Source organism: Tachypleus tridentatus, chromosome 13 (genome assembly GCF_004210375.1).
Source record: "Tachypleus tridentatus isolate NWPU-2018 chromosome 13, ASM421037v1, whole genome shotgun sequence".
In the NCBI taxonomy this organism is placed as follows: domain Eukaryota; kingdom Metazoa; phylum Arthropoda; class Merostomata; order Xiphosura; family Limulidae; genus Tachypleus; species Tachypleus tridentatus.
The window spans coordinates 202,363,525-202,386,538 of NC_134837.1; the positions used below are offsets into that span (position 1 = coordinate 202,363,525).

Genomic DNA, 23,014 nt, shown 5'->3' on the forward strand with positions numbered 1-23,014 from the left:
TATTGAAATCCAGTTTCTAGCAGTATGAGTTCGCAGACATGCCGCTAAGGGGCGTGAAAGAGTTTTAAATATATTTACTATCTAGAAACAGTTAATAACAATATTAGTTCCATTATAAATAATGCTAAATTATTAATACACACTAACGTATATGTAAACGCGTATTTGAGTAAACGATTCAAAACACAAGAGTTAACAAACTATTAACTACTACAAGTTCTTTATTATTAACTACTACAAGTTCTTTATTATATTTTAATAAATATCATATACTTCATATCGAATGTAACGATTTACAACATAATGGAATTTAACTCAAGTAATTTGTGTGTGTGTGTATTACCTTCCATACACTACAGACGGCTCAATATGGTTTTGCTACAAGAAAAACACACACATTGTGTGGTTCTCTTCAGAATGGCTGGAGATACAGATAGAAGGGTGAGATCCATACTAATAATGTTGGTTGGATTAGTATATTAGTACCATAAACTTATAATGCTGGTTGTACTTATTGCGGTAGTATCTTAACATCTTGGTATTTATCTCCAAGCATCACACTGAGGGTTTTCTTCCCCATTCATGTCTCGTGTTGTTATTTTTTCTTCACATTATTACTACGTCTGGCCGCAGAAATCAAAGGGTGGTAAATATGTGGTCAGACCACCCACATCTATTCCATTTTTCTTTTCTTTTAGTATGTGAAGTCGACGAAGTTGATGTTAGACGGTGTACCCTAACTCAGTTTGGGTCCTACTTCTGTTAGTACCTCTAAAACCAAAGGTTCATTACATGATGACTTATTTTATGGTTTAAGCCCAACGTTGGATGTTTGTATTGTGGCTGGGGTTTTTGTTCATGTTTAAATGTTAAACTAACATTTAATTATATATATTATAAAACTATTGGAATATGCTTCAGTAATAAAAGCTTGTATTAAACAACACATACACGTACATACTTTAGATAGCAGTAGCACGTCCAACGTTTACATTTCGATCGATAAAAACGAGCAAAGTCCTGTAGGATTAAACTGTTAGTTTTACACTTTATCAGGAACCTTTAAATGACAAAGGGCGTCACAGTTTTAAAGTAATCATGTCTTTAACGAAGCTTTATCCCTGGAATAATCCAGAAACATCGAAATATTCAAAATATCTATCATTTCTGCTAGGAGTATCAACATTAATGAGTAAGTCAGTTTTGTACTTCTGTCAGTTTGGGTTTATAAAAACTTGTTAACGTCTCAGAACTTTGGGGCTATATTTGTGGGTTTGTGCAGGACAGGTGGAACCAATCTAATTACATGTAATGATGAGAAACCCACTTGAAATAAACACGTGTTCTAAAAAGGGCTGGTATGGGTATTAAAAACTGTAAAATAAAGCTTTATAACCATACCAACCGTCTTTAGAATACAATATGAACATACTTCAAATATGGTACCCCAATCCTTTTGTCATAGTGGACCACGATAGTTACGGAACTTATTACTCTTGGATCTACCTCACCTGATAACATAAAAATCACTGAATAATTATACAGTAAAACCTGGACCGAGTAGAATTTCCGGGGTTAAGCAGGTTTTCCAGCTTAGAGAGTTAACACACATTTCCTACATTATATATAATTTTTGAGCGGAACGCTATACTTGCTTGACTTAAGGGAAGTAAGACATTTGTGAATAAAGTTATTATACTGTTTTTGCTATATTTATTAGAATAAGAACAAAGATAGACATTCAGAATATCAAGTTTCGTTTTTTTTTTTTTTTTAATGGGCTTTCTCATGTGGTTAAAAGAGAACACTACAGCCTTTTCATGAAGTTCATTTTCCCCCCTTCATTTCTGCACACAATTTGATAGCATTAATATAACTTAACACTTGCGATGAAGTAGGAATTTTTATTTCCTCACAATCTTTTCCATTTTGTTCATCTTCTGAATCTCTCACACTGTTACCAACTTATGATTCTATTATAGATTTTAAATCAGTTTCTGTTAAAACATTCTTGTCAACATTCACAAAACTTTCCACATTTATAGAATCATCCGCATCAATCTCTTCAATCATATTTTGGATTTCACTAGAATTATCACAACAAACAACTTCTCCACAATCTCTGCCATTATCAAGAATAAATCTACAGTTTCAAAAGCACTTTATTACACATTCATTTTTTACGCATTTGGTTGAATGACTTAAAAATCCAATTGCATCTAACATGTCAGTTTTTATGTTAATTTCAGATGCTCTCTTACAGTCGTCCATGTTTTCAACAGTATGCTGAAGCATCAATTTTCTGTATTCCAATTTTATACACTGTATAATTCCATTATCTAGTGGCTGTAGAATTGATGTTGTACATGGAGGTAGAAGGACTAAACAAACATTTGAAAGTTGAACTTTTGAGTGACAAGTTGCATTATCAAGGAAAAGTAGAATATTCCTATTTTCTTTTTCCATTCTTTTGTTTAACTTGTTCAAAAATTCCTTGAATATAACATTTGTCATTCACACTTTATTATTCCCTTTCTATTCACAGGAAGTTGATTTTTCCTGAAATTTTTGAAACAGCACATATCTTTACTTTTACTTATTACCCATGGTAAATTTTCCCTAAATTTTAAAATTAGGGAAGATATGAATTTTTTTTTGTGAGAATTATTTAAAGAGTAGAATTTTGCACTTAAAATTCAAATATATTTCTACAAATCATGAATCTAATTTAACTGCAAAAATTATGACGGCAGAAAAAAGAACAGAATATATTTAATCAATACTTATTGTTACAAAATGTCCGAGAATTTATTAATATTTAAACAAATTATTAATTAAATGAGAAATTAACATTTAGTCAAAAACATTTTTTCAACCTTACTCAGGTTCTAATCCTACTTGTTGATGGATGAGGTAAGTGAAAGTTCGTTTTCCGTTCGGATTACGCAGATTCTGCCTTTTATAAGAGAAATCTTAAGATAATGCTGAAAAATGTTGATAATTTCAAGCTTGTACAGGTTTCCGCCCTATGCAGTTTCCAGCTTAAATAGGTTTTACTATATACAAGCGGTTATTATTGTTATGAATTTCGCGCAAAATTACACAAGGGCTATCTGCGCTAGCCGTTCCTAATTTAGCAGTGTAAAACTAGAGGGAAGGCAGCTAGTCATCATCACCCACCACCAACTCTCTAGCTACTCTCATGCCAACGAATAGTGAGACTCGCGACCCTCAGATTGCGAGCTGAGAGCCACCTGATCGTGTCATGCACACTAAACGAAACTATTATACAATATTTACCACACCCACACTTCTACTCTTCCTCACAGTTTTATCTTACCTTAAAGTTAACTATTTACAATGAAATCATCACATCTCGTCTCTGTTTCACGTTTTGTTTAAGCTCGAGACAAACTAGCGAATGTGATCTGTATTTTGAGTGTTCGATAAATATTTATAGTTACAAATTAAAACTATTAAATGTTTTATAAACTGTTTCTGCAAAACAACAAGCGTACTTTAAGCGTTAATTTACCTAACATCAAAATATCAATATTATATGCGTGTCCAACCACTTATTGTACTTAATAATATTTACATATACACTATTTAACTAATATTACTTTTCTCGAGTAGAACTGAAAACTAAAATTTGATTTCGCTGATTCTAAATAGCCATGTATGGACCCAGTAAAGTCTTTCCCTGGAGCCCAGGTTTGGGCTTGAAATTTATTTCATTTTTTATGATGGGTTCCCAGTTGAACATGTAATTATATCCTTTGCAACTCCTAACACCACCCGTGCAAATAATGTTCTGTATTTAGTTCTTTACATATTTATAAAACAGTAGTTTCCGTGAATGGGTTCCGAACGGTGGGCTGTAAGACGTGGGAAGGGTGGGTTAGGCATAGAACAAGACACAATGAAACATTCTTTTTAAAATTATAAAATAGTGATACTAACTATTGTTGAAACAATTACATCAAACACAAAATGTCAGAGCACTATTAAACTTCCATAAATACATTAGAAGACAAATTCCACCCTTCCCAGTTAAGCTTGGGGTCTGATTACTTAAGTGGAAAGTGAGTTCGAAAAGATTGGGTAAAACGGACACTGCTCCGTTCAGTGGACTTTGGTTAGACGTTCAAATTAGTCCGAGTTTCTTAAAGCAATGTGAAGAAATAGTTTCAGGGAAGTTATAAGTTAATCTGGTTTGATAACAAAACTAGAAATAGTTAACCTTAGATGACACAGCACTCGCCTGGTAACAACTTCCACTCATCATCGAGGAATACTGAAAGAGTGGAGTGTTAAAGAGTGAAGTGTTAAAGAGTGGAGTGTCAAAGGTCAGATGTGTGAACACGTTTTGCGCTGAACCTTCCTTGAACTATGGCTTCGAAATTAAACAATTTTCAAAATACTAAATTTATTTAATATAATTATGATAACTGATATACAGTCAGAGAACGAACATTGTTTGTGAGATGGAAAGTGTCTATATTAGCAGGGTTAACGTTTTACATAAGTTGGTACTCAGGGGTGCATGAAGGAGTTTTAAGGTGGAAGTGCTTTGCATAAAACCAGCTCCCTGAGACCAGGAGCAGTTCTATTTGAGGTAGGCTCTCAGGGCACGTTCTCTCAGAAAATTAATACCATAATATAATTTAGAATTGCTATGGAAGTTAATACCTTCATCAGTACATGTTAAAATATCCACCTTTCAGTCCACCTGGGGTCCATATGGACACCACATATATTTAATGATCATAATGTTGAAGCTATGATTTAGATGTTGAAAAGTTAACATACTGGCTTCTCATATCATTGTGTAGATAGACTGTAAGAAAGACTGTGCACCATAAGTATATAATATGTTATTTATTATTACAAAATATGAAATTTACTTATATCCATTTTCTCATATTTAGACAAAATATTGTCAACATTAACATATATTCCAATAATATAGGGCCACTTCTTCTCTAATTAATATCTCACAATTAAAGCTAATAAAATACTGAATGAATAAACAGACTTCTCAAATAAATGTAACAAAAAACACCAAATTGTACAAAAAAGTGCTTGGGGTCCAAATGGAACCAAGAGGGTTGAACTACATCAAACTTTGTTTCAGAGCTATACTGGTGTTACATTTTGGACAACATGGAAGTAAAACGTATTCTGAGTGAACATAAAGTGTTCCTCATATCTTTTACCACTCATTTTACAAACATTCATCACACATACACTGGGTGGGGAGTGATCAGCAGAGACACGGTTTTCACATGCTGTACAGGTTTGATGGACTTTCCTATCCGTGATTCTTGGGCAAAGATAACATCGTATTTTTGTTGTTGGAACACCTTTACCAGCATGCTGTCTTGTGTCAAGCAATCCCAGATCTACAAAGGCGGATTTTACGCTTTTCTGCATTTCGTGGGGATTCTGGAGACGTCTCTGAAGTAGGTTGTGCGCATAACTTCACTTCAGGAGAGATCTAAATATGTAATCACTGTTTATCACAATGAATACCTTCTGTGAGTTCATATATGCCTGATAAAGGCACAGAGCACCAACTCTGCACAGACCCCTTGCAACATTTTATTCACAAAATTATTCAACTGCAAAACATCAAAAGTTTTACTATTTTTGAGTAAAATATATTTATCGTCAGGTTCCATATAGACACAAGGGGCTGTGATGAAGGTTAAATATATCTCTTCATCTCACTGTTAGATGTTTGAAAATATATTTCTATAACCACTGCTCACTGAAACTTACAAGTTGGAAAGATAATTCGAAAGTCAAATAAAAATTGGATCGTTACAAAACCTAGGAGCACGGACTAATATTTGTTGAAGATAAAATAAAACGACCAACAGCTGCAGCAACAGATAATCAGTGGAGGTTAGACTGGTGTTCTGTCATTCCCAGGTGTACGTCGAACTTTTAGACCATGGATTTTATTCAATACATTCCATTCTGGACTCTCACAGATACAAAATATATAATATTTTTATTATTTTTCCTTCATTTTGTGTCAAGGTTAAGTACCCTGTGGGCCTTAAGTAATTTTTGGTTTGCTGAAATCCAACAAACAAATATTTGGAAAAAAAAAAGTTGATTACCTTGTCGGTCGTTGCTAGTTCTCTTTTAGTCAACATATCTTATTTGAAAATTATTCTAAAACAGTAAATCCATTCTGCCAAAGCAACAATGAAATCACTGACAAAATACTGTATCGGCCAATAATCTGCTGTTTAAATCGTTTGCCGCCATCTTGTTTAAGCAACTACATTAATTAGATATTTTCTTAGTCAGCTATTGTTATGCATTCCATCAGTTTCAGAAAAATAAACTTCTCTGTGGTCGTTTTACGAATTTTCCAAATATTTAATACAACACCACGTATGGTATGTAATGTTCCAAACGTTAATTTAAATAAAATCACCTTTTCAGAGGTCACGCTAGAAACTTGAAATATTCGGGACGGAAATATCTCGGGCTCCAGGTACCAGTGACGCCCCTATATCTTTTTACATTCATTTGTTTTCCACAAAACATACCTAAACACTCTCCTGCACAGTAAAGTTACTATGTTTATGCGTTTACACCGTAAAAATTAACACATTTAGTATTTTAGATTGTTGATTAGGATTTATTTACTTAAAATAAAAAAACTTTAATAAAAGTTTCAAAACGTTGTATCTATCCAATGAAGGAAATTTATTCAAAAGTTACTTTTTTACTTTTAAACACCCCACTCGGCTATACACGGGTTATCTGTAAAATACTTCTAGTTCTTACTTAGACTTGGTTCTTGGCTTATACATGAGTATATACAGGAATTCTGAACAGGTTTCTTGAACCTGAGTTGTACTAAAAATGATAGGAAGTACGTTTCACAGAAAACAATAAAAGCTGGATATTTTTAAATTCACACCAAATGATTCACTGTTCACCAACCAAGATATTAAATAAACAAGCATAGTCACATATGGCGTTTTCATTCACTCAAATAATTAAACAGAACGTTTTCAATTAAACATTAAATATTTTGCCTTTGAAGAGAGCTTTCCGAATTACTCTCTACGTGTTTTTATGCGATCATAAGTCTGCAAATACTGTGTTGACATGTAACACTTTACTTGTTATTAAAGCTACATAGAATTATATATATATTATAAACTCTTTTCACAATAAATTGTTCTCATCTGTTATTCCAACACTGGCTGCACCACCACTTCACTCGTTCATCCCTTTCCCAGTGAATGCATCGTGACAAAATTTCTGGCCACACATTTTTCGCTGTGTACACTTAAGAGCATTGAGTCTCCTGGTTGTTATTTATTTACCACGATTTACTTGTTGTTTCATTCTGTACGTAGTTAACCTATGACTATCACAGAGAGTTTATTACAGAATCTTGTCAAAGTTTCCTTTTCATCGACCTCCATAAAAAAAAAAAAAAAAGGATTACTATTAACCTACATCGATGTTCCTTTATTATCTCCTTCCACGTGATTTTCTTTTACCTTTCACATAATTATTTAGTTTTCGCTCAGGCTAATTTCAGGTAGGGGTAGTACTAAACCTCTTAGGAACCTATACGATTATATAAAAGAAGAATGGTAGACAGGGATGCAGAATAAACATGCTAATCAAATATTCTTTGTTAATCTAGGTTGACCTAAAAAGGTCAAAACACTGTTCTATACTTTATGATAATTAATACTTTTATTACTCATACCAGCAGTCTTTAGAATATTAATCAAATATGTTTTCAAATTAAAACTTATTCAGAAAATGTAAATTCTATGAATGTAATATTTTTTAAATAAAATTTACTCTATGTTAAAAAAATACCAATTGATAACAAGTATCTATTACACTAAATGTCATATGAAGGACATTTTCAGTTATAAAACCTGGTGTACGTTTCTTTTTAGAATATTAATTTACTCTTTTTTCTTTTTTTCGGAATACGTGATTTCTATTTTCTTGCGAACTTTATGAATTGGAAAATGATCGTCACTAGGTCGTAATTTTTACCGTCATGTGTCAAGTTTTGTCAAATTACTTGCAAGGAAACACTGAAGATTTACGTATTAACTAGCATCTGTTAAAGACCTCACTCACAATATACTGTTCTCGTTATCAACACTTAAATCCGAGATTCATAAATAATTACATGAAACATATAAATTACAACTTTAAGAATCTGATGCTATGAAATATTGTATACATTTTAGTTATTACAGAATGCTTTATTGGAGTTTCATATATGTTAATTTTGGGCTTCAATTAGTAGAGCACAAGCCTAGTAGCTGAGAAAAGCAATATTTGAATCCTACTTACAGTAGTCGCACAAACTGGAGTACCACAGTGCCAAATAATAACTTTTAAATTGTTAAAAACTAAGTTATCATGGTAAAACTATTCATTTAACAACTAAACTTTCTTGGTCAATGCATTAATATGTGAAGTGTGTTATCTTCTATCTGTCAGGCTTAACTGAAGCGGCTCTAATATGTCACCAGTGCACTTGGGACAATGAACACGAAATCTGGGAAAACGACATAATGTCATTAAAAGAGATTTTAAAGGAACTGGGAGGAGATTCTGTCGCTATTGACGATCCTTTCACCATCCCATTTTTAGGTAAAAACTTTTTCCCACAGGAACCCACTAAGAATGACCTCTACAGGGAATGTTTCAACTGCAGTACGACGGGTGGAGTATGTGTGAAATGGAGTTTTTCTGTTTCCGGTAAGTTTACCAGTTATAAAAACCAAACAGCATCAGTAAATTTTAAAACAGTAATTACTTACTGTGGCAAGTCAGCTTTAAAGTGCAATATAAAATACGGAGGCTACTGATCCAAGTGCACACCTCTATGGTAATATGCATTCACGTTGTTTTCAAAAATAAAATAGTGAAATGTTCCGCAACACCTACAACTATAAGCAAATGCCGCTAGGAGATGCAATTAGTTTTACAAAAAATGTATTTCATAAAGAAGTTATAACTTATAAGTCTGTTACAAACGTAAATTTTGTCTGTTCAAGGGAAAGCATAAAAATCCAAACAACGTTAGTAGCTTCAGAAAAGCAACACGATATTTATAAGTACATAGCCGTCCGTCCTTAAGTTTCAGCTGACAGACTGACCAGAGGGAAGAAAGATAACCAACAGAATTCACCGCCAACTATTCTGAGAGAATAATGACATTTGGCCGTAGTCTTGAAATCGCAACCTTGAATTTTTTTGCAATAAATGTTTACAAACTTAAATTCCCTGATTCACGATAATCCGGCCCCAAAATTCAAATATTGCTGGCAGTAGTTGAAAAAACAACAACACAAAACAATGGACATGTTTACAAAAAAGAACGATAAAATTACAACTACTGGTATATAGTTTGGTGTGAGGCCTTTCCATGTAATACAATTTACCTGTTAAAAACCAGTCCAGGATCAAGTCCACGATGACATAATACCTAGTATTAACTGTCATGTGTTTTATTTTCAGTCGAGGTAAATTACTTTTAAACTAACTGAACCGACATAACGAATTCTGCTATTGAACAATAAACTCGTTGACAACGGCTTACACCTGATAAAGTATAATTAAAAGGATATGTATTACATATTCCTTGGCTGAACCTGGCTTAGACGTTAGCGACCTGAAATTGTGAATAAGGTGATTCAAGGTTCGTGATCGTTGACACGAAAACGCGCTTTGCATTTTGGGTACTGTCAAAAATTAGGGGTGGATGTGTATAGATATCCCTCGACTAACTATGGACAAAAAATTCAGAAAGACAATTATAACACACTCTTCTAACAGAAATTCCTCCTCACACCTACCAAGGGGTATGTGATTAAAACTATCTACATATTGTTATAATGTAATAGCAACCTTCTTACAGAATTTGGTTAGTTATTTACGTATTCAAATACTTAGGTTCTACGCTAAACATCACTCGTCTATGTGCAAGGTCTACCTACAAAAGCGGATGTTACGAACAGGAAATGGCTGGACGGATAAAAAAGGAAGTCTGCCTTTGCAATACAGACTTTTGTAACAGTTCCACGTGCTTTAATACTTCAAGTGTGCTACCGCTCCTTTTAGTACTTTTGGTTTACAAAGGATTTTGTTGTTTTTGAATACATGGCAAATTCATCTTAAATTTTGTCTACCTAACTAATGGTATATACGTGATTATGGGTGGTAATTTGGTAATGTGGCCACAATGTCAAATTTTCTGCTCTTTTTGTTGTTGTTATTTAGTAAAATCATTTACATTTAGTTCTATTACAAAACAAATTGTCTGCAAATAATACGCTAACCCTGGTTCTACAGTTTATATAATCTTCATTCGGTTATTTTGTAAATACGTTTCTTATCAGTTTTAATCGCACTTTTCTCCTATATACTAGTTTTGTAACTACGAATAGATACACGCTTCAATCAAAATGACACTTAAAGCACTGAGTAAAGACATCATCAATGCGCTTTGTAAAACTTAACACGAACACAGTTTCACGCGATGTACAGATGAAAACACAAGCGAAAAATGTATTTTATAAAAACATAGTGTTCTTATTGTAAAGGGAAGATAAATACAGCTACTGGGTTTTTACAATAACTGGAGATTCAAGGAAATATAATAATGAAAAGATAAACACAGACACAGTTGTTGGCTCTTTTCAATAACGGGAGATTCTAGGACCTATAGTAATCAAAGGACAAACATAGGTACAATTACTGGCTCTATACAATAACTGGAAATTCTAGAACCCATAATAATCAAAGGATAAACACAGCTACAGTTACTGGTTTTTTTACAGAAATAATAGTGTGTATAGAATTGATTCAACATTCAAGTGTTTAGATGCACTTTAATTATTGTTCATTGCCTGCAACTAAGATAACTACTGTTTTATTGTATTTTACAGGAACAATAGTGTGTGTGTGATTGATTCTACTGTTTGGATTTACCTTACTTATTGTTCATTACATGTACCTAAGATAATTAATGTTTCATTGTATCTTACTAAAATAATTTGTTTGCATGTGGTTGATTCAACATTCTATTGTTTATGCATAGCTAAAGTAGTTATTGTTTTAATAAATCTCAATCAAATGATTACTCGTGTAAACAAGTTACCTCACTATTGGTAACATGTACATAAGGTATTGTTTTTTTATTACTAAAATAATTGTTGCCTTCCATGTAAGTAATTTGACAAAAGTATATATATATTCAAGTTTCCTAATCACAAAGCTTCTTGGTTCACCAGTTCTTATGGAAGAAACAAATATTAATCAAACTAAAAAATAGTGTTGTTAATTCCTACCTATAAATCTTATTTGTAAATTACTTAAATAAAATTTACAATATTTGCAATTCATATTTCTAATGTGATCCGTACCCTCATTCATTTATGAAACTTCGTGATGTATATGATTCATCGAGTAAGTACACCCACGTCGTCAGTCATTCAAAATATTATATTATTCCTCTATAAAATCAAATATTAAAATATTACATATTTGAAATACATTATCAAAGTTGCTAGCCTTTCTAATTCATTTAGGAAATAAAATATTAGGTATACAATACACTGTCCAAGCTGAGACAACTCCAAAGACTGCCTTATCATTATGGATGTAGGTGTAGTGTGGTTAACATGACACTATCTTTTGTTTTCACTCATGTATTTTCTCAGAATGTTTTTGTACCCAGGTTTTGTTTTTACTAATTGTTTTCATTCAAAGATACAAACTTTATTTTTGTAAATATATCTTAATTTAATGCTTTTATCAAACTGTATACTTTAGTTGAATTGTTGCTGATGTGGTTAGGAGGACTGAGTACTTTAATTCATCAGTAAAGACAGAGATTGGCCAAGTAGCCTGGTTTATATACACACTTTATTCATGTAACATGTATGTCTTAGCAGTAATACACATCAAATTTCAGTCTTGCATGTTGTAAAATATAATATATCAATAGAAAATCATACAAAAAACACAGGTATCACACAATTGATGGCATTGCTTGGTAAAAATAATTGTTCAGAATTTCCAATATTTTTTATTTACTGTTTTCACTGATTTAGTATTTCTATCACATTATGCAAACTAAAATATAGTGATAAAGCTGTCTTTTACAGCTCACCATGAAAATAAAATATTATACATTTTAAAATACCTTGTCCAAATAATTAATGTTTTATATTTCATTTAGGAAATCAAATATTATATAATTTAAAATATCTTGTCCAAATAATGTTTTATATTTCATTTAGGGAATCAAATATTATATAGTTTAAAATACCTTGTCCAAGTAATCAATGTTTTATAGATCACCCAAGGATTTACAAGATTTGGATCAGCATTACCAATTATATAACAAACTGAAGATTAAAAAGTTTTGTTTATTACAGTTGTTGTTGTTGGATATTTTTTGTTTGTGTTGTATTTACTATGATTGTAGTTTGATGAATATTTATGTCATAATAATGTATTTTCCATTTGAATTTCATACTTTTTTTTAACTGGAGTGAATGAGTGAACAACTTTCAGGAATGAATGATATTGGTTGGACAAGAACTGGTCTGAATTACTTTGCCAAAATTATACATTTTTTTTTTTTTATAGATGAACTCTAAAATAAAATATTCTACATTAAAATATTTTGTGGAAGCTAAGAATCATTTACATTTGATTTGTAAAATTAACTACTAAACACTTGGATAACAACATATCTTCGTATAGCTGCATCTTGTGTTCACATGAAATTAATTACTGAATATCTCTTCCAACAGTGTGCATCGATGTGTAAATATTTTATTTACTTTGTTTAAAAAAGGAAGAACAACACTAACCAGAGAGGAAACAATGTGGCCACTTAGTAAACAGATTACACTCAAGATATACCATCAATCAATCACCTATTTAGTGAATCATGGCCACAAGTTTCACCAATAACTTTTCTACAGTAAATGGTTTACCAGCACTAATTTCTAAATTATCCTAGTAACTTTTCCACATATATCATTGCAACAATAAGATAACATGGAGTGTCCAAATGTGAAAATTATACAGGAGATATTACAGTTATGGGTAACTGTTAATAACATAATCCCAGTCTTCTACTTTCAGTGTAGTACCACTACAAATGCAGCCCCAGTCTCCTACCTCTAGTGTAGCAGCATTACAAATGCAGCCCCAGTCTCCTACCTCTAGTGTAGCAGCATTACAAATGCAGCCCCAGTCTCCTACCTCTAGTGTAGAGCATTACAAGTGCAGCCCCAGTCTCCTACCTCTAGTGTAGCAGCATTACAAATGCAGCCCCAGTCTCCTACCTCTAGTGTAGCAGCATTACAAATGCAGCCCCAGTCTCCTACCTCTAGTGTAGCAGCATTACAAATGCAGCCCGTCTCCCACCTCTAGTGTAGCAGCATTACAAATGCAGCCCCAGTCTCCTACCTCTAGTGTAGCAGCATTACAAATGCAGCCCCAGTCTCCTACCTCTAGTGTAGCAGCATTACAAATGCAGCCCCAGTCTCCTACCTCTAGTGTAGCAGCATTACAAATGCAGCCCCAGTTTCCTACCTCTAGTGTAGCAGCATTACAAATGCAGCCTGTCTCCTACCTCTAGTGTAGCAGCATTACAAATGCAGCCCGTCTCCTACCTCTAGTGTAGCAGCATTACAAATGCAGCCTGTCTCCCACCTCTAGTGTAGCAACATTACAAATGCAACCCGTCTCCCACCTGTAGTGTAGCAGCATTACAAATGCAGCCCGTCTCCTACCTCTAGTGTAGCAGCATTACAAATGCAGCCCGTCTCCAACCTCTAGTGTAGCAGCATTACAAATGCAGCCCGTCTCCTACCTCTAGTGTAGCAGCATTACAAATGCAGCCCGTCTCCTACCTCTAGTGTAGCAGCATTACAAATGCAGCCCCAGTCTCCTACCTCTAGTGTAGCAGCACTATAAACATGGCCCGTCTCCATCTAGTTTAGCAGCACTGCAAGCACAGCCTGTCTCCTACATCTAGTTTAGCAGCACTGCAAGCACAGCTCCAGTCTCCTACATCTAGTTTAGCAACACTATGAACACAGTCCTAGTCTCCTGCATCTGGTTTAGCTGTTCTCAATTTTGATATGATAGAATAGAAAGTAGGCAGTTCTTCAATAACGTGCACTGTCACTTGTTGGGCTTCTTTACCACAAGATAGACTATGACTTGACTCTTAGTATTACAGCGTTACCTGCAGTCCTAAAGTACAAGTGCTTTTTGTTGCAGTAACAAGACAGTAATTCAGACCATTTGAACTGACTGTCTAAAAGTGCTTACTGCTATGAACTCTTGGACTGACATTCAAAATATGATAACTACTTGATTGTGCCAAAACCAAAAATTGTTTTAAGATCAAAACAACTATTCAGAGTGACAAAATGAACTTAACAAAAGTGTAGTTATGGTTACATTGTTTCTCCTTCTTTAAAATAATCATGAAAACTCTAGCTAGTTAATGATGTGATTGTCCACAGTCACCTAAATGTTTTTCGTTTAAAGCACAAAGCTAAAAGATAGGCTATCTGTAGGAATTTGAGCCCCAGGTTTTAGCATTACAAACTGCCTACTGGTTGTAAGAACCACTGGCTTGTACAGGCTGGCCCATAAGTCCCTACCCATCCATACATAAAGGACATTGTGTCTAAACAACGTTATAATACTAATGATGAGTTGAAGGCAGCTGTTACTGCAGCTTTTGGAACAATAACCCTTGCTATGTTGAGGAAAATGTCTCACAGAACATGGTGTAGCATAATATTATGCAGCAAGAATGAGGGATGGCACACAGATACACTGGATACATAAGATATATGGATGGGTAGGGACTTACAGGCCACCCTGTACAAGTCTGTATTTTCTTGGTGCAGGGAAAGCACAAGGGACAGTCACTTTTATGTCATTTATATTTGGGTAAGGATTAAGATCTCACTTACCAACATTTTGAACTTCAAATCTTCATCACAAACCAAACAGTGTTAACAACAGGAAACATAATACTGATGTTCTTACCAGAAAGATGAATCTAGAAATTGGAACCACAGCAATCTTTTTTTACTACATATCTGTCAAGTTTCCTAATATCGCTCTAATGGAATTTTTGTGTCTCTGGTCTGATTAAACATGAATATAGAAGTTGTAGTCTAACTAGTTTATTTTAAGCTGTACTAATTGAATGGGTGACTGCATGACAACACCACTAGAGGATCATTGTCCAAATACAGTTTAACAGTGCTGGTTTACTATAGGTCAAAACACAGTTTTAAGTTTATTGAAGTATAAATGACATTTCATTTTCATTAATTATTGTTAAGATTGTTCCAAGTCTCAGAATATCAAAAGTACTTTAAACAAAAATAGAAATTACTGTTTAGTACTAACAAAGACAGTAAAAAAAACTACCTGTTAGAAATAAGGCCTCCCCTTACATATATTATGTGTACAAATACCCATTGTTATTGTAATGTCCTTTATCATGCTGGATGGGCACATTTCAAATAACTGTTTTGATTGACCAGGCATTAGGTAATAGTGGGATCCCTGGTGGTAACATGTGAAAACTGCATAACTTACAACCTTAATAATTCTGTGGTGCCTCTTAATTGTCCTGTGCCTTACCATTTGCAAGATATGTGCTAAACTGAGACTGTTTTTATATAAACTTCCAAAGTTATTAAAAAATACAGCACTAATAAAAAGAGATTTATTATTATGGAAACTGTGTAAACAGTGGTCTTAACAGATATATGTTACACTGGTAATATCTGAAAACAAAATGATAATTCATAGATATCTGGGAAAGAAGTAAACATGAACCTGTCCCATTGGTCCAGTTGTATGATTTTTCATGGTGTGAAGATTAAAGTAAGTGAAAACAGTTTGAGAAACTTCAAATACATGACGAGCAAAATAAACATTATAATTGAAAAATGAAAAATGTGAAGACAGTTCACACATTTCTCCTTTAACTTTATAAACACTAGATCGTAAGAACATCATTTAAAGATACCGGATCAAGAGACACAAAAAAATAACTGTAACTATCTTCTTTTGTAAACTCCTGAGGAAGAGAAGTTAAAGCCATGGTTGGGTATAGATATTATATATCTATACTACTGAGGTAGTGGCTACGTGTCAAATAAATATAGAAGACAATACTATAAAAGCTATTGACTAGAGTTAGTGTAGTGGTGGAGGACACTGTCCAATGATACTCTGTTCAGTTTTTAAGCACAAATCAGGCAGAGCATTGTTGGAATGATACAGTGTGGAAAAACATCAACCTACATAACTGGTTTAACTTACAAATAAAACAAATTATACATTGCAGATATACTGGAAGAGGTTCTTATACCAGACACAAGTAGGGCCAAGATTTCTACTTCATCGTGGTCCAGTTAAATTTTCACTTGTTAATTTCATCATGCCATTATTAGGTTTAATTTTAAAGTAAATAAAATTTCTGAACTTTTTTTAAGTCGTTTTCATAAGATCTTGGAAAGAAAATCTGAAAACATAAACTGACAAAATGAAAGAAACACACTCCCACTTCTAGTAGTTTGTTGTGTGAATTTCCAACCAAGAAGAGACACACAAAAAGTACTGTAATTTGTCATATATCTATACACTGAAACAAAACAGCATATTACCATTGAACTAGTGTATGTATTGTTTGATTTCTATATTAGGTTTTTACATTTCAGCCAATATTAAAATATTTTCACTTTCCTACAATTTACATGAAAAGCAAACTAATTCATTATTAAAAATACATATTTATTATTGATGGTTACATGTGTGTATAGAGAGAGAGCTATATTATGTTGAAACATTTGAACAACCATTATTTATTGTGTTATTTTGATATATTCTGATTAGTGAGGTAAAATTCCATGTTTGTTCATTCAGCATAATACCATTTCATATATATACTCTCTGTGTTACCAGTTTTGGATACTCTAATATAAAAGAAAAAATTACATTTTTATTAAGCAGATATTGTATGTTCACAATCAATGTAATTTATTGTTGATATGCCTTTCTGTCCTCACATAATTTATTAATGATGGTAATTAATAATTAAGTTTAATATGACCATAAATAGATTCATCTAAGTACTAAACCCCATTAATGTAACTGAAAACTAATATACAATTATCACACTAATTAAACCAACACAGCTGCTGGGGCAATTTGCTCCCAAATCCATCGAATGAACTAGAATAAACCACGAGATATTAACCCTTAAACAGTGGGAAGGTTGTAGGTAGTAGCATCGATTGACAATAGCTGTCATTTAAGAGTTAAACCTCCAGTTGTTATATATTTCCAGATATAAGCTTCAAGCCATAAAACTGATATAAAGTTTGTTGTTGTAAACTTGCACAAAACTAGTGCACATCAACATGGCAGCTGTTGTTAATATAACTAAACATAAAAACATAATGAAGCAGCTGCTAGTATCTATTTTATGGCAGTATTCATTTTTCTTTTGGAACTCTAACTTTTTAGTCCATACAAATGTTAACCTGAGACACAGCTTGGACTTATATAACTATTTTCCTATGAATTAGTTTGTTTTTCATGAAATTCAAAAATTAGTCATTAGTAAATATGGAACTGAATAATAACAAGATAAAATTCCATTCAGAAAACTAATGTTGAAATTTTAATATTTTATTACACTGAAAACGTATTTCCAATACGTAGTTACCCAGAGCTATATCAATCTTGTCTTCTTCGAAAGCATTGCTAAAAGTTTCTACTAAACACCCACAAATAACCCTCAATTTATACCATTTATCTTTTGAGCATGTACACATCACATGATCATTTGCCACCAGTCATATTGCACCATCTAATTCACACAGCTAGCTCCATCTACTATTCTAGAACAAAAGGATTTTCAAGAATTGACAGTTACACATCAGATACACCAACATAATCAGTATGGAAGAAGATTAGAAGTGGGTAAGAGAATGGGCTGATGAAGGTGCATAAATAACCACCCTAAAAACATGGGTGTGCAAAATTGTGAATGGAAAGCTCACTGAGGGGTAAAGAACTACCTCTGAAACAGGTATGCTCTTTGCCCAGTAGTTAAAAGCTGAACACCACTACAGTTGGAACTGAACTAGAAGACACCAGTGCATAACTGGCTCACACAAGTATGTATCAAGAGCAATTACTTGGGTAATAGAGTAAAACAACTGTGATCCAATTAGGCAAAATCTCCTAAGGAAAATGCTTTGTACAAGATAAATAGATCAACAAGCATGGTCCTCCATTTCAAAACCAGTGGAAAGCACCTTGGATATTGGCATATCAAGTGTGGTCTGTTCTCGCAGGAAATATCCAATGGAACCAAAATGGGGAAGAAATTGTATGACAAACAAGTGTAGTTCTCCCAAGCAACATCCAGGGAAACACCTTGGATATGTAACATGATGAGAAAAAATGGCCATAGATACAAGGATGATAACTATAAATTGTGTAAACCCTGTCACTGTGAACATATGAATAACAATACATAGCACTAAATATTATTGATAATAAGGTACCTAAGAAACACAAAATGGTTACAAGTGATTAGGACTAAAGGACCATGAGTGAAAAGCCCAAAAACAGTCAGTGACAACACAGATCTGGACACATGAATGCCAATAAAGAAAGTGAGTTTTTGTTTCTAGAATACTGAAGGAGCTAGCTGTGCTGGTACAGATGGCACAACACATCTGGAAGAAAATGATCACATGATCTGTAGATTTTAAAAAAAAGAAAAAGGCATGGCCTGGAAGTATAAAAGACTGGTGTGCTTTTAGTAGAAACATTTAGCAATGTTTATAAGACAGAAAAGAATTGAGAGAGCTCTGTGTGAGGGAAGGTAAGTACCTATTGGAAGTGATCCTTCTTCTCACACAAATTTTACACAACCTATTAGATAAAAATTTTGTTGTTGTTCCTAATACATTTTATTCATTTTTTAATTTAAACAGAGAAATATTCAGTTTAAACACAACTGAAAATAACTTATTCCAAAAATTAGAGAAATAAGACCCTTTAAAAGAATATCAAACTCTAAAATGTGTTCATTCACATACAACAGCAGACTGCAAAGAAAAAACTCTCCACCAACAATCATTCAAAATGAACTCACTTCATCTTGCAATCATGAGTTACTGGCAATAAGGAGACTAAAACCAATACTGTTACCAAGTTTTAACAATTCCCTTATAACAGTGTTCGTTTGATGCTTGTTTAAATACATTCAAACATTAAATGAAAGGGTAAAAATGAGGAGAGATTCAATTGATAAGAGTGTCTGACACAGAAGCCAACAACCATTACAGAACTTTAAACCAGACAAAACTACAATTATAAAAATTCAAAAACGAGTTACTAATGTTCAGTTCCTTACACAAAACAAACTACTTGGTTTTACTCAGTTCCTTTATAAAACTACCAAAAGATAAAAAAATTAAAAGAAGTTCTATGAGGTACCTGATTGTTAAAAGTTTTGATTAAACAAGAGGAAAATCACAGTTCATGATTCCATTACAGACAAATGAAAAAAAACTCAGTAAATTTCTTACACTTTTAAAAATGCACGTGCACTACAACATTCTATTCCTAAAATAATAATGATGATAATATATTATATATATTTATTAATTTATTTATTATGGAAAATATTTCTGTATTTAACGTGCCTGTTCTAGGTGATCTAATCTTGAGTAGTAACATATACTGGTAACATTACATGTTATTTAAGTAAACTTCTCTTTCACACCTTGCTGAGTTCTTTTAGTCTTCTCAGAATTATGTTTGAAACTTCATTGCAATAACAATTTTGTGACAGAATTAAAATAATTTCTCAATTCAGGCTAAAAGAAGTTTACAGCTCTCTAGACTTTGAATTTTTCTTCAACCAAATAAGTTAAAGGTTTTCAAAAACTGAAATAATGACTACTATCATGCCAAATAATGATCAGCCAAATTATGCAATAACCAAAATTACTGCAGTACTAACTAACTTGTACAGAAACTTGTATCTCAGAAATTTATTGGTTGGTGATCACAATATTTGTTTATTATTTAAAACACTGGGATAGCAAAGTATGGCAGGTTAAAGTAGGCTATTCTTTAAGACTGGTTATGGGACCTATTTCTTGAAAGTTGAAATAAATAATTTTGTTTTTTTAACATTTAATGCATTTTTATTTCTATTCTAATTTTACAATTGTCGGGTTGCTAGTAGTGATAGTTAAACCTTAATGATTCATTTGCAGTAATTAACCTTTGAATCTTCTGTGACCAAATTTTCTTATAACTTGAGAATGAACAGAGAAATGAACCTTAAACTAAGTTGTTATGCCTGTTCTCAAAATTAGGCTTAAACACCACAAGGTTTTAGTATTATTAGTAATGAAGTATATTTATAGTCTTTACTAGGGATGTAGTGGATATGATACGCATCTTGATACTGATGCTGCAATACAACAAGTATCTAGATACAGAACTTTTACCAATGCTAGGACTAACAACTCAAGTGAAGCATGAACATTAGGTAACTTGAAACATTTTATGGCAGGAATTTTAAAAAACACAGTTTTAAGTTATTTAGCATAGGCAAATGTGGTTTCTTTCTACAATTTGAAGTAAGTTTAGAAAGGTTACAAGGCTGGTCAAACTGACCAACTTCAGATAAAATTACGGTAGTGAATACAGCAGATAGGATATGAAAATGTATCAAGAAAAGATTGGAAATTCATTTCAGAGGTTTTATAGATTATACACACAAGAATTTGTTAATTTTTAGATGTAGAAAAGCATTTTTAATTGTAACATGAAAATTGCTTTATGCTCGGAGCAGTGACTACTTTGACTCCATATAATTAATTTTTAGCAAAAATACTTTATAAGAAATCCTGATTTTTCTGTACAAACAACTTATAATGTTTGCTGAAAGCTTGCTAAATTTTGTGATGATACATAATTGTATTGTAACATGGCTGCACAGTAAGATGTGAGTATCTTATCACTGTATTATGACACAACTAGTCTTTGTCACTGAGGGCACTTAGTTTCCAGCAAAATTCATACCACCATTAATATTTTCACCAAATCAATCTTTCAGTATTTTAAAGCAAATTAAGCTTATAACATACAATAAACAATATTTGTGAAACTACACATGCACTGTGACCTGAAAAACTGATAGATCACATCTACAGTATGAATTAAGAGTACAGATGATGTTAAATTTGTTGCTGAGAAGTCAAAACATTTACATTCCTTTATTACACTTTTCAACTTTATAACTTACATCCAAGTTTTGACCTTCAACAAGTAACTTGTTTTCTAACAACTACAAATTTGGTTACCATATAACCTGGAATAAGTACATTCTTCCTCCCATATCAGAAACACTGTCAGAGTGAAATAAGCAACAGAAATGACTATACTTTAAATATGCCAAAAACAATAAAGTTCATAATTTCCTTCTGATTTTTTTTAAGAAGTTCATTTTTCAATCTTAAAAAAGAAAACTAATGCTTTCTTCTATTTCAATTGTTATGCAACATTTACATTACTGGGAACCTTGTAACAAACAAATTCACAAGCCCACAAGCAACCTGAGGTACAAGTAGATTTTAGAAAAATATTTTTAAAAAACCAGTAGTCATATGGATTTCATCTTTAATTTATAAAGTTAACAATGAAAGAAACTGAATGAACACTCAAACTAAATTTGACCATTTTTCTGAAATAATATATTTTAAAGCTATCTCAAAAAATATTTTAACTTCCAAGTAATGAAACTAACACGTGACTTTACCATAACACACCCTTAATGTGCACCTGATGTGTGGTATAACAAACACATGTGAGATTACTATGGCACTATCTTAACCTACACCTTATAAGTAATGTCACACATGTGACTTTGCCATAATACACCCTTAATGTGCATCTGGTTAGGGGTATTACAAACATGTGACTTTACTATGACACTCTCTTAACCTAAGTGTCAAACACAGCATGCTTCACTTACTACGCTTGAATATAATGAAAATAAATAGCAGTCATTAAGTAAATAATAATTTATTCACAAAAATCCCAAGCAGTGTGTAAAACCAAGTACAGATTAATTTAAATATGTTCTAGCTTGAAGCTTAAAAAGGTTTCCTGTTTCAACATGTAAAGACAAAAACCTGTGAAACCTTAAATATGTGCATTTTACAAAATTGTGTAAAAATTTTGAAAACTGTTTAAGATGACAAAAATTCATAAAATAACAATAATCAAATTAAATTTTGAAAACAAAAATAAATAAAATGCAAGCTACAATATATTAGAAACTACAAAACCTCAAATTTCTTAATGTTTTAACATTTTAAAACAATACACAATCAACAGCTTATATAAATATGGCCTAATGCAGAAAACTGCTTTACAATATAACATATATAATCCTCATAAAAGTACACAAATTCTAACAAACAGAGGTCTGACAGTTCTTGTGAAATAAGTTTTGTAGGGTGAGGCACTTTATACTTTGGTCAGTGAACAATCATTTAAGTTCCATGAGTCTAAGTTAGAAGATGGACATACCACCAGTGTTGCAGTGTAACAAGAAAGAATGCCACAAAGAGCTGCTACCACCATATAGGCTGCTGCTGAACCTGTTAGATAAACAGTGTAGCCCATGACGACAGAGAGGACAATCTGGGACAGATAGTAAGCTGCATCTAAATAAGCCACATCTTCACCAAGGCCACGAACTCCATTACTGGAAGATTCTTCGTGGTACTAAATAATATTTAAAAAAACAAAAAAACTTTACATATAATATTAAATGATAAATCAAACAATGTCATAAGATTTTAGTCATATAAAGATTTACTGAATGAAGTATGAT

General features: G+C 32.7%; 2 protein-coding genes across 6 annotated transcripts in view; one reads left to right on the forward strand and one right to left on the reverse strand.

The window, feature by feature from the left end:
- Nucleotides 1–1,036: 1,036 nt before the first annotated feature.
- LOC143240543 (uncharacterized) lies at nucleotides 1,037–22,007 on the forward strand. Of its 2 annotated transcripts, XR_013021810.1 has the most exons (4): nucleotides 1,037–1,192; nucleotides 8,512–8,772; nucleotides 9,970–10,764; nucleotides 10,833–22,007. XR_013021810.1 is itself a non-coding variant. In XM_076483147.1 (3 exons), exons 1-3 carry the CDS (start codon nucleotides 1,099–1,101, stop codon nucleotides 10,170–10,172), a joined length of 558 nt encoding a protein of 185 aa, XP_076339262.1. In that variant the 5' UTR covers nucleotides 1,037–1,098; the 3' UTR covers nucleotides 10,173–22,007. The 2 variants fall into 2 exon arrangements, 1 of the variants encoding a protein (XP_076339262.1); XM_076483147.1 differs by having other exon boundaries at nucleotides 9,970–22,007.
- Nucleotides 22,008–22,181: 174 nt separating this feature from the next.
- The window catches only part of LOC143240542 (solute carrier family 45 member 3-like), a 34,591-nt gene continuing 33,758 nt past the window's right edge, over nucleotides 22,182–23,014 (reverse strand). For all 4 annotated transcript variants that reach the window (XM_076483144.1, XM_076483145.1, XM_076483143.1 and 1 more), the window contains one exon: nucleotides 22,182–22,905. In XM_076483144.1, the coding sequence (XP_076339259.1) occupies nucleotides 22,645–22,905 (261 nt within the window). In that variant the 3' untranslated portion in view covers nucleotides 22,182–22,644. The remainder of the gene's footprint in view (nucleotides 22,906–23,014) is intronic.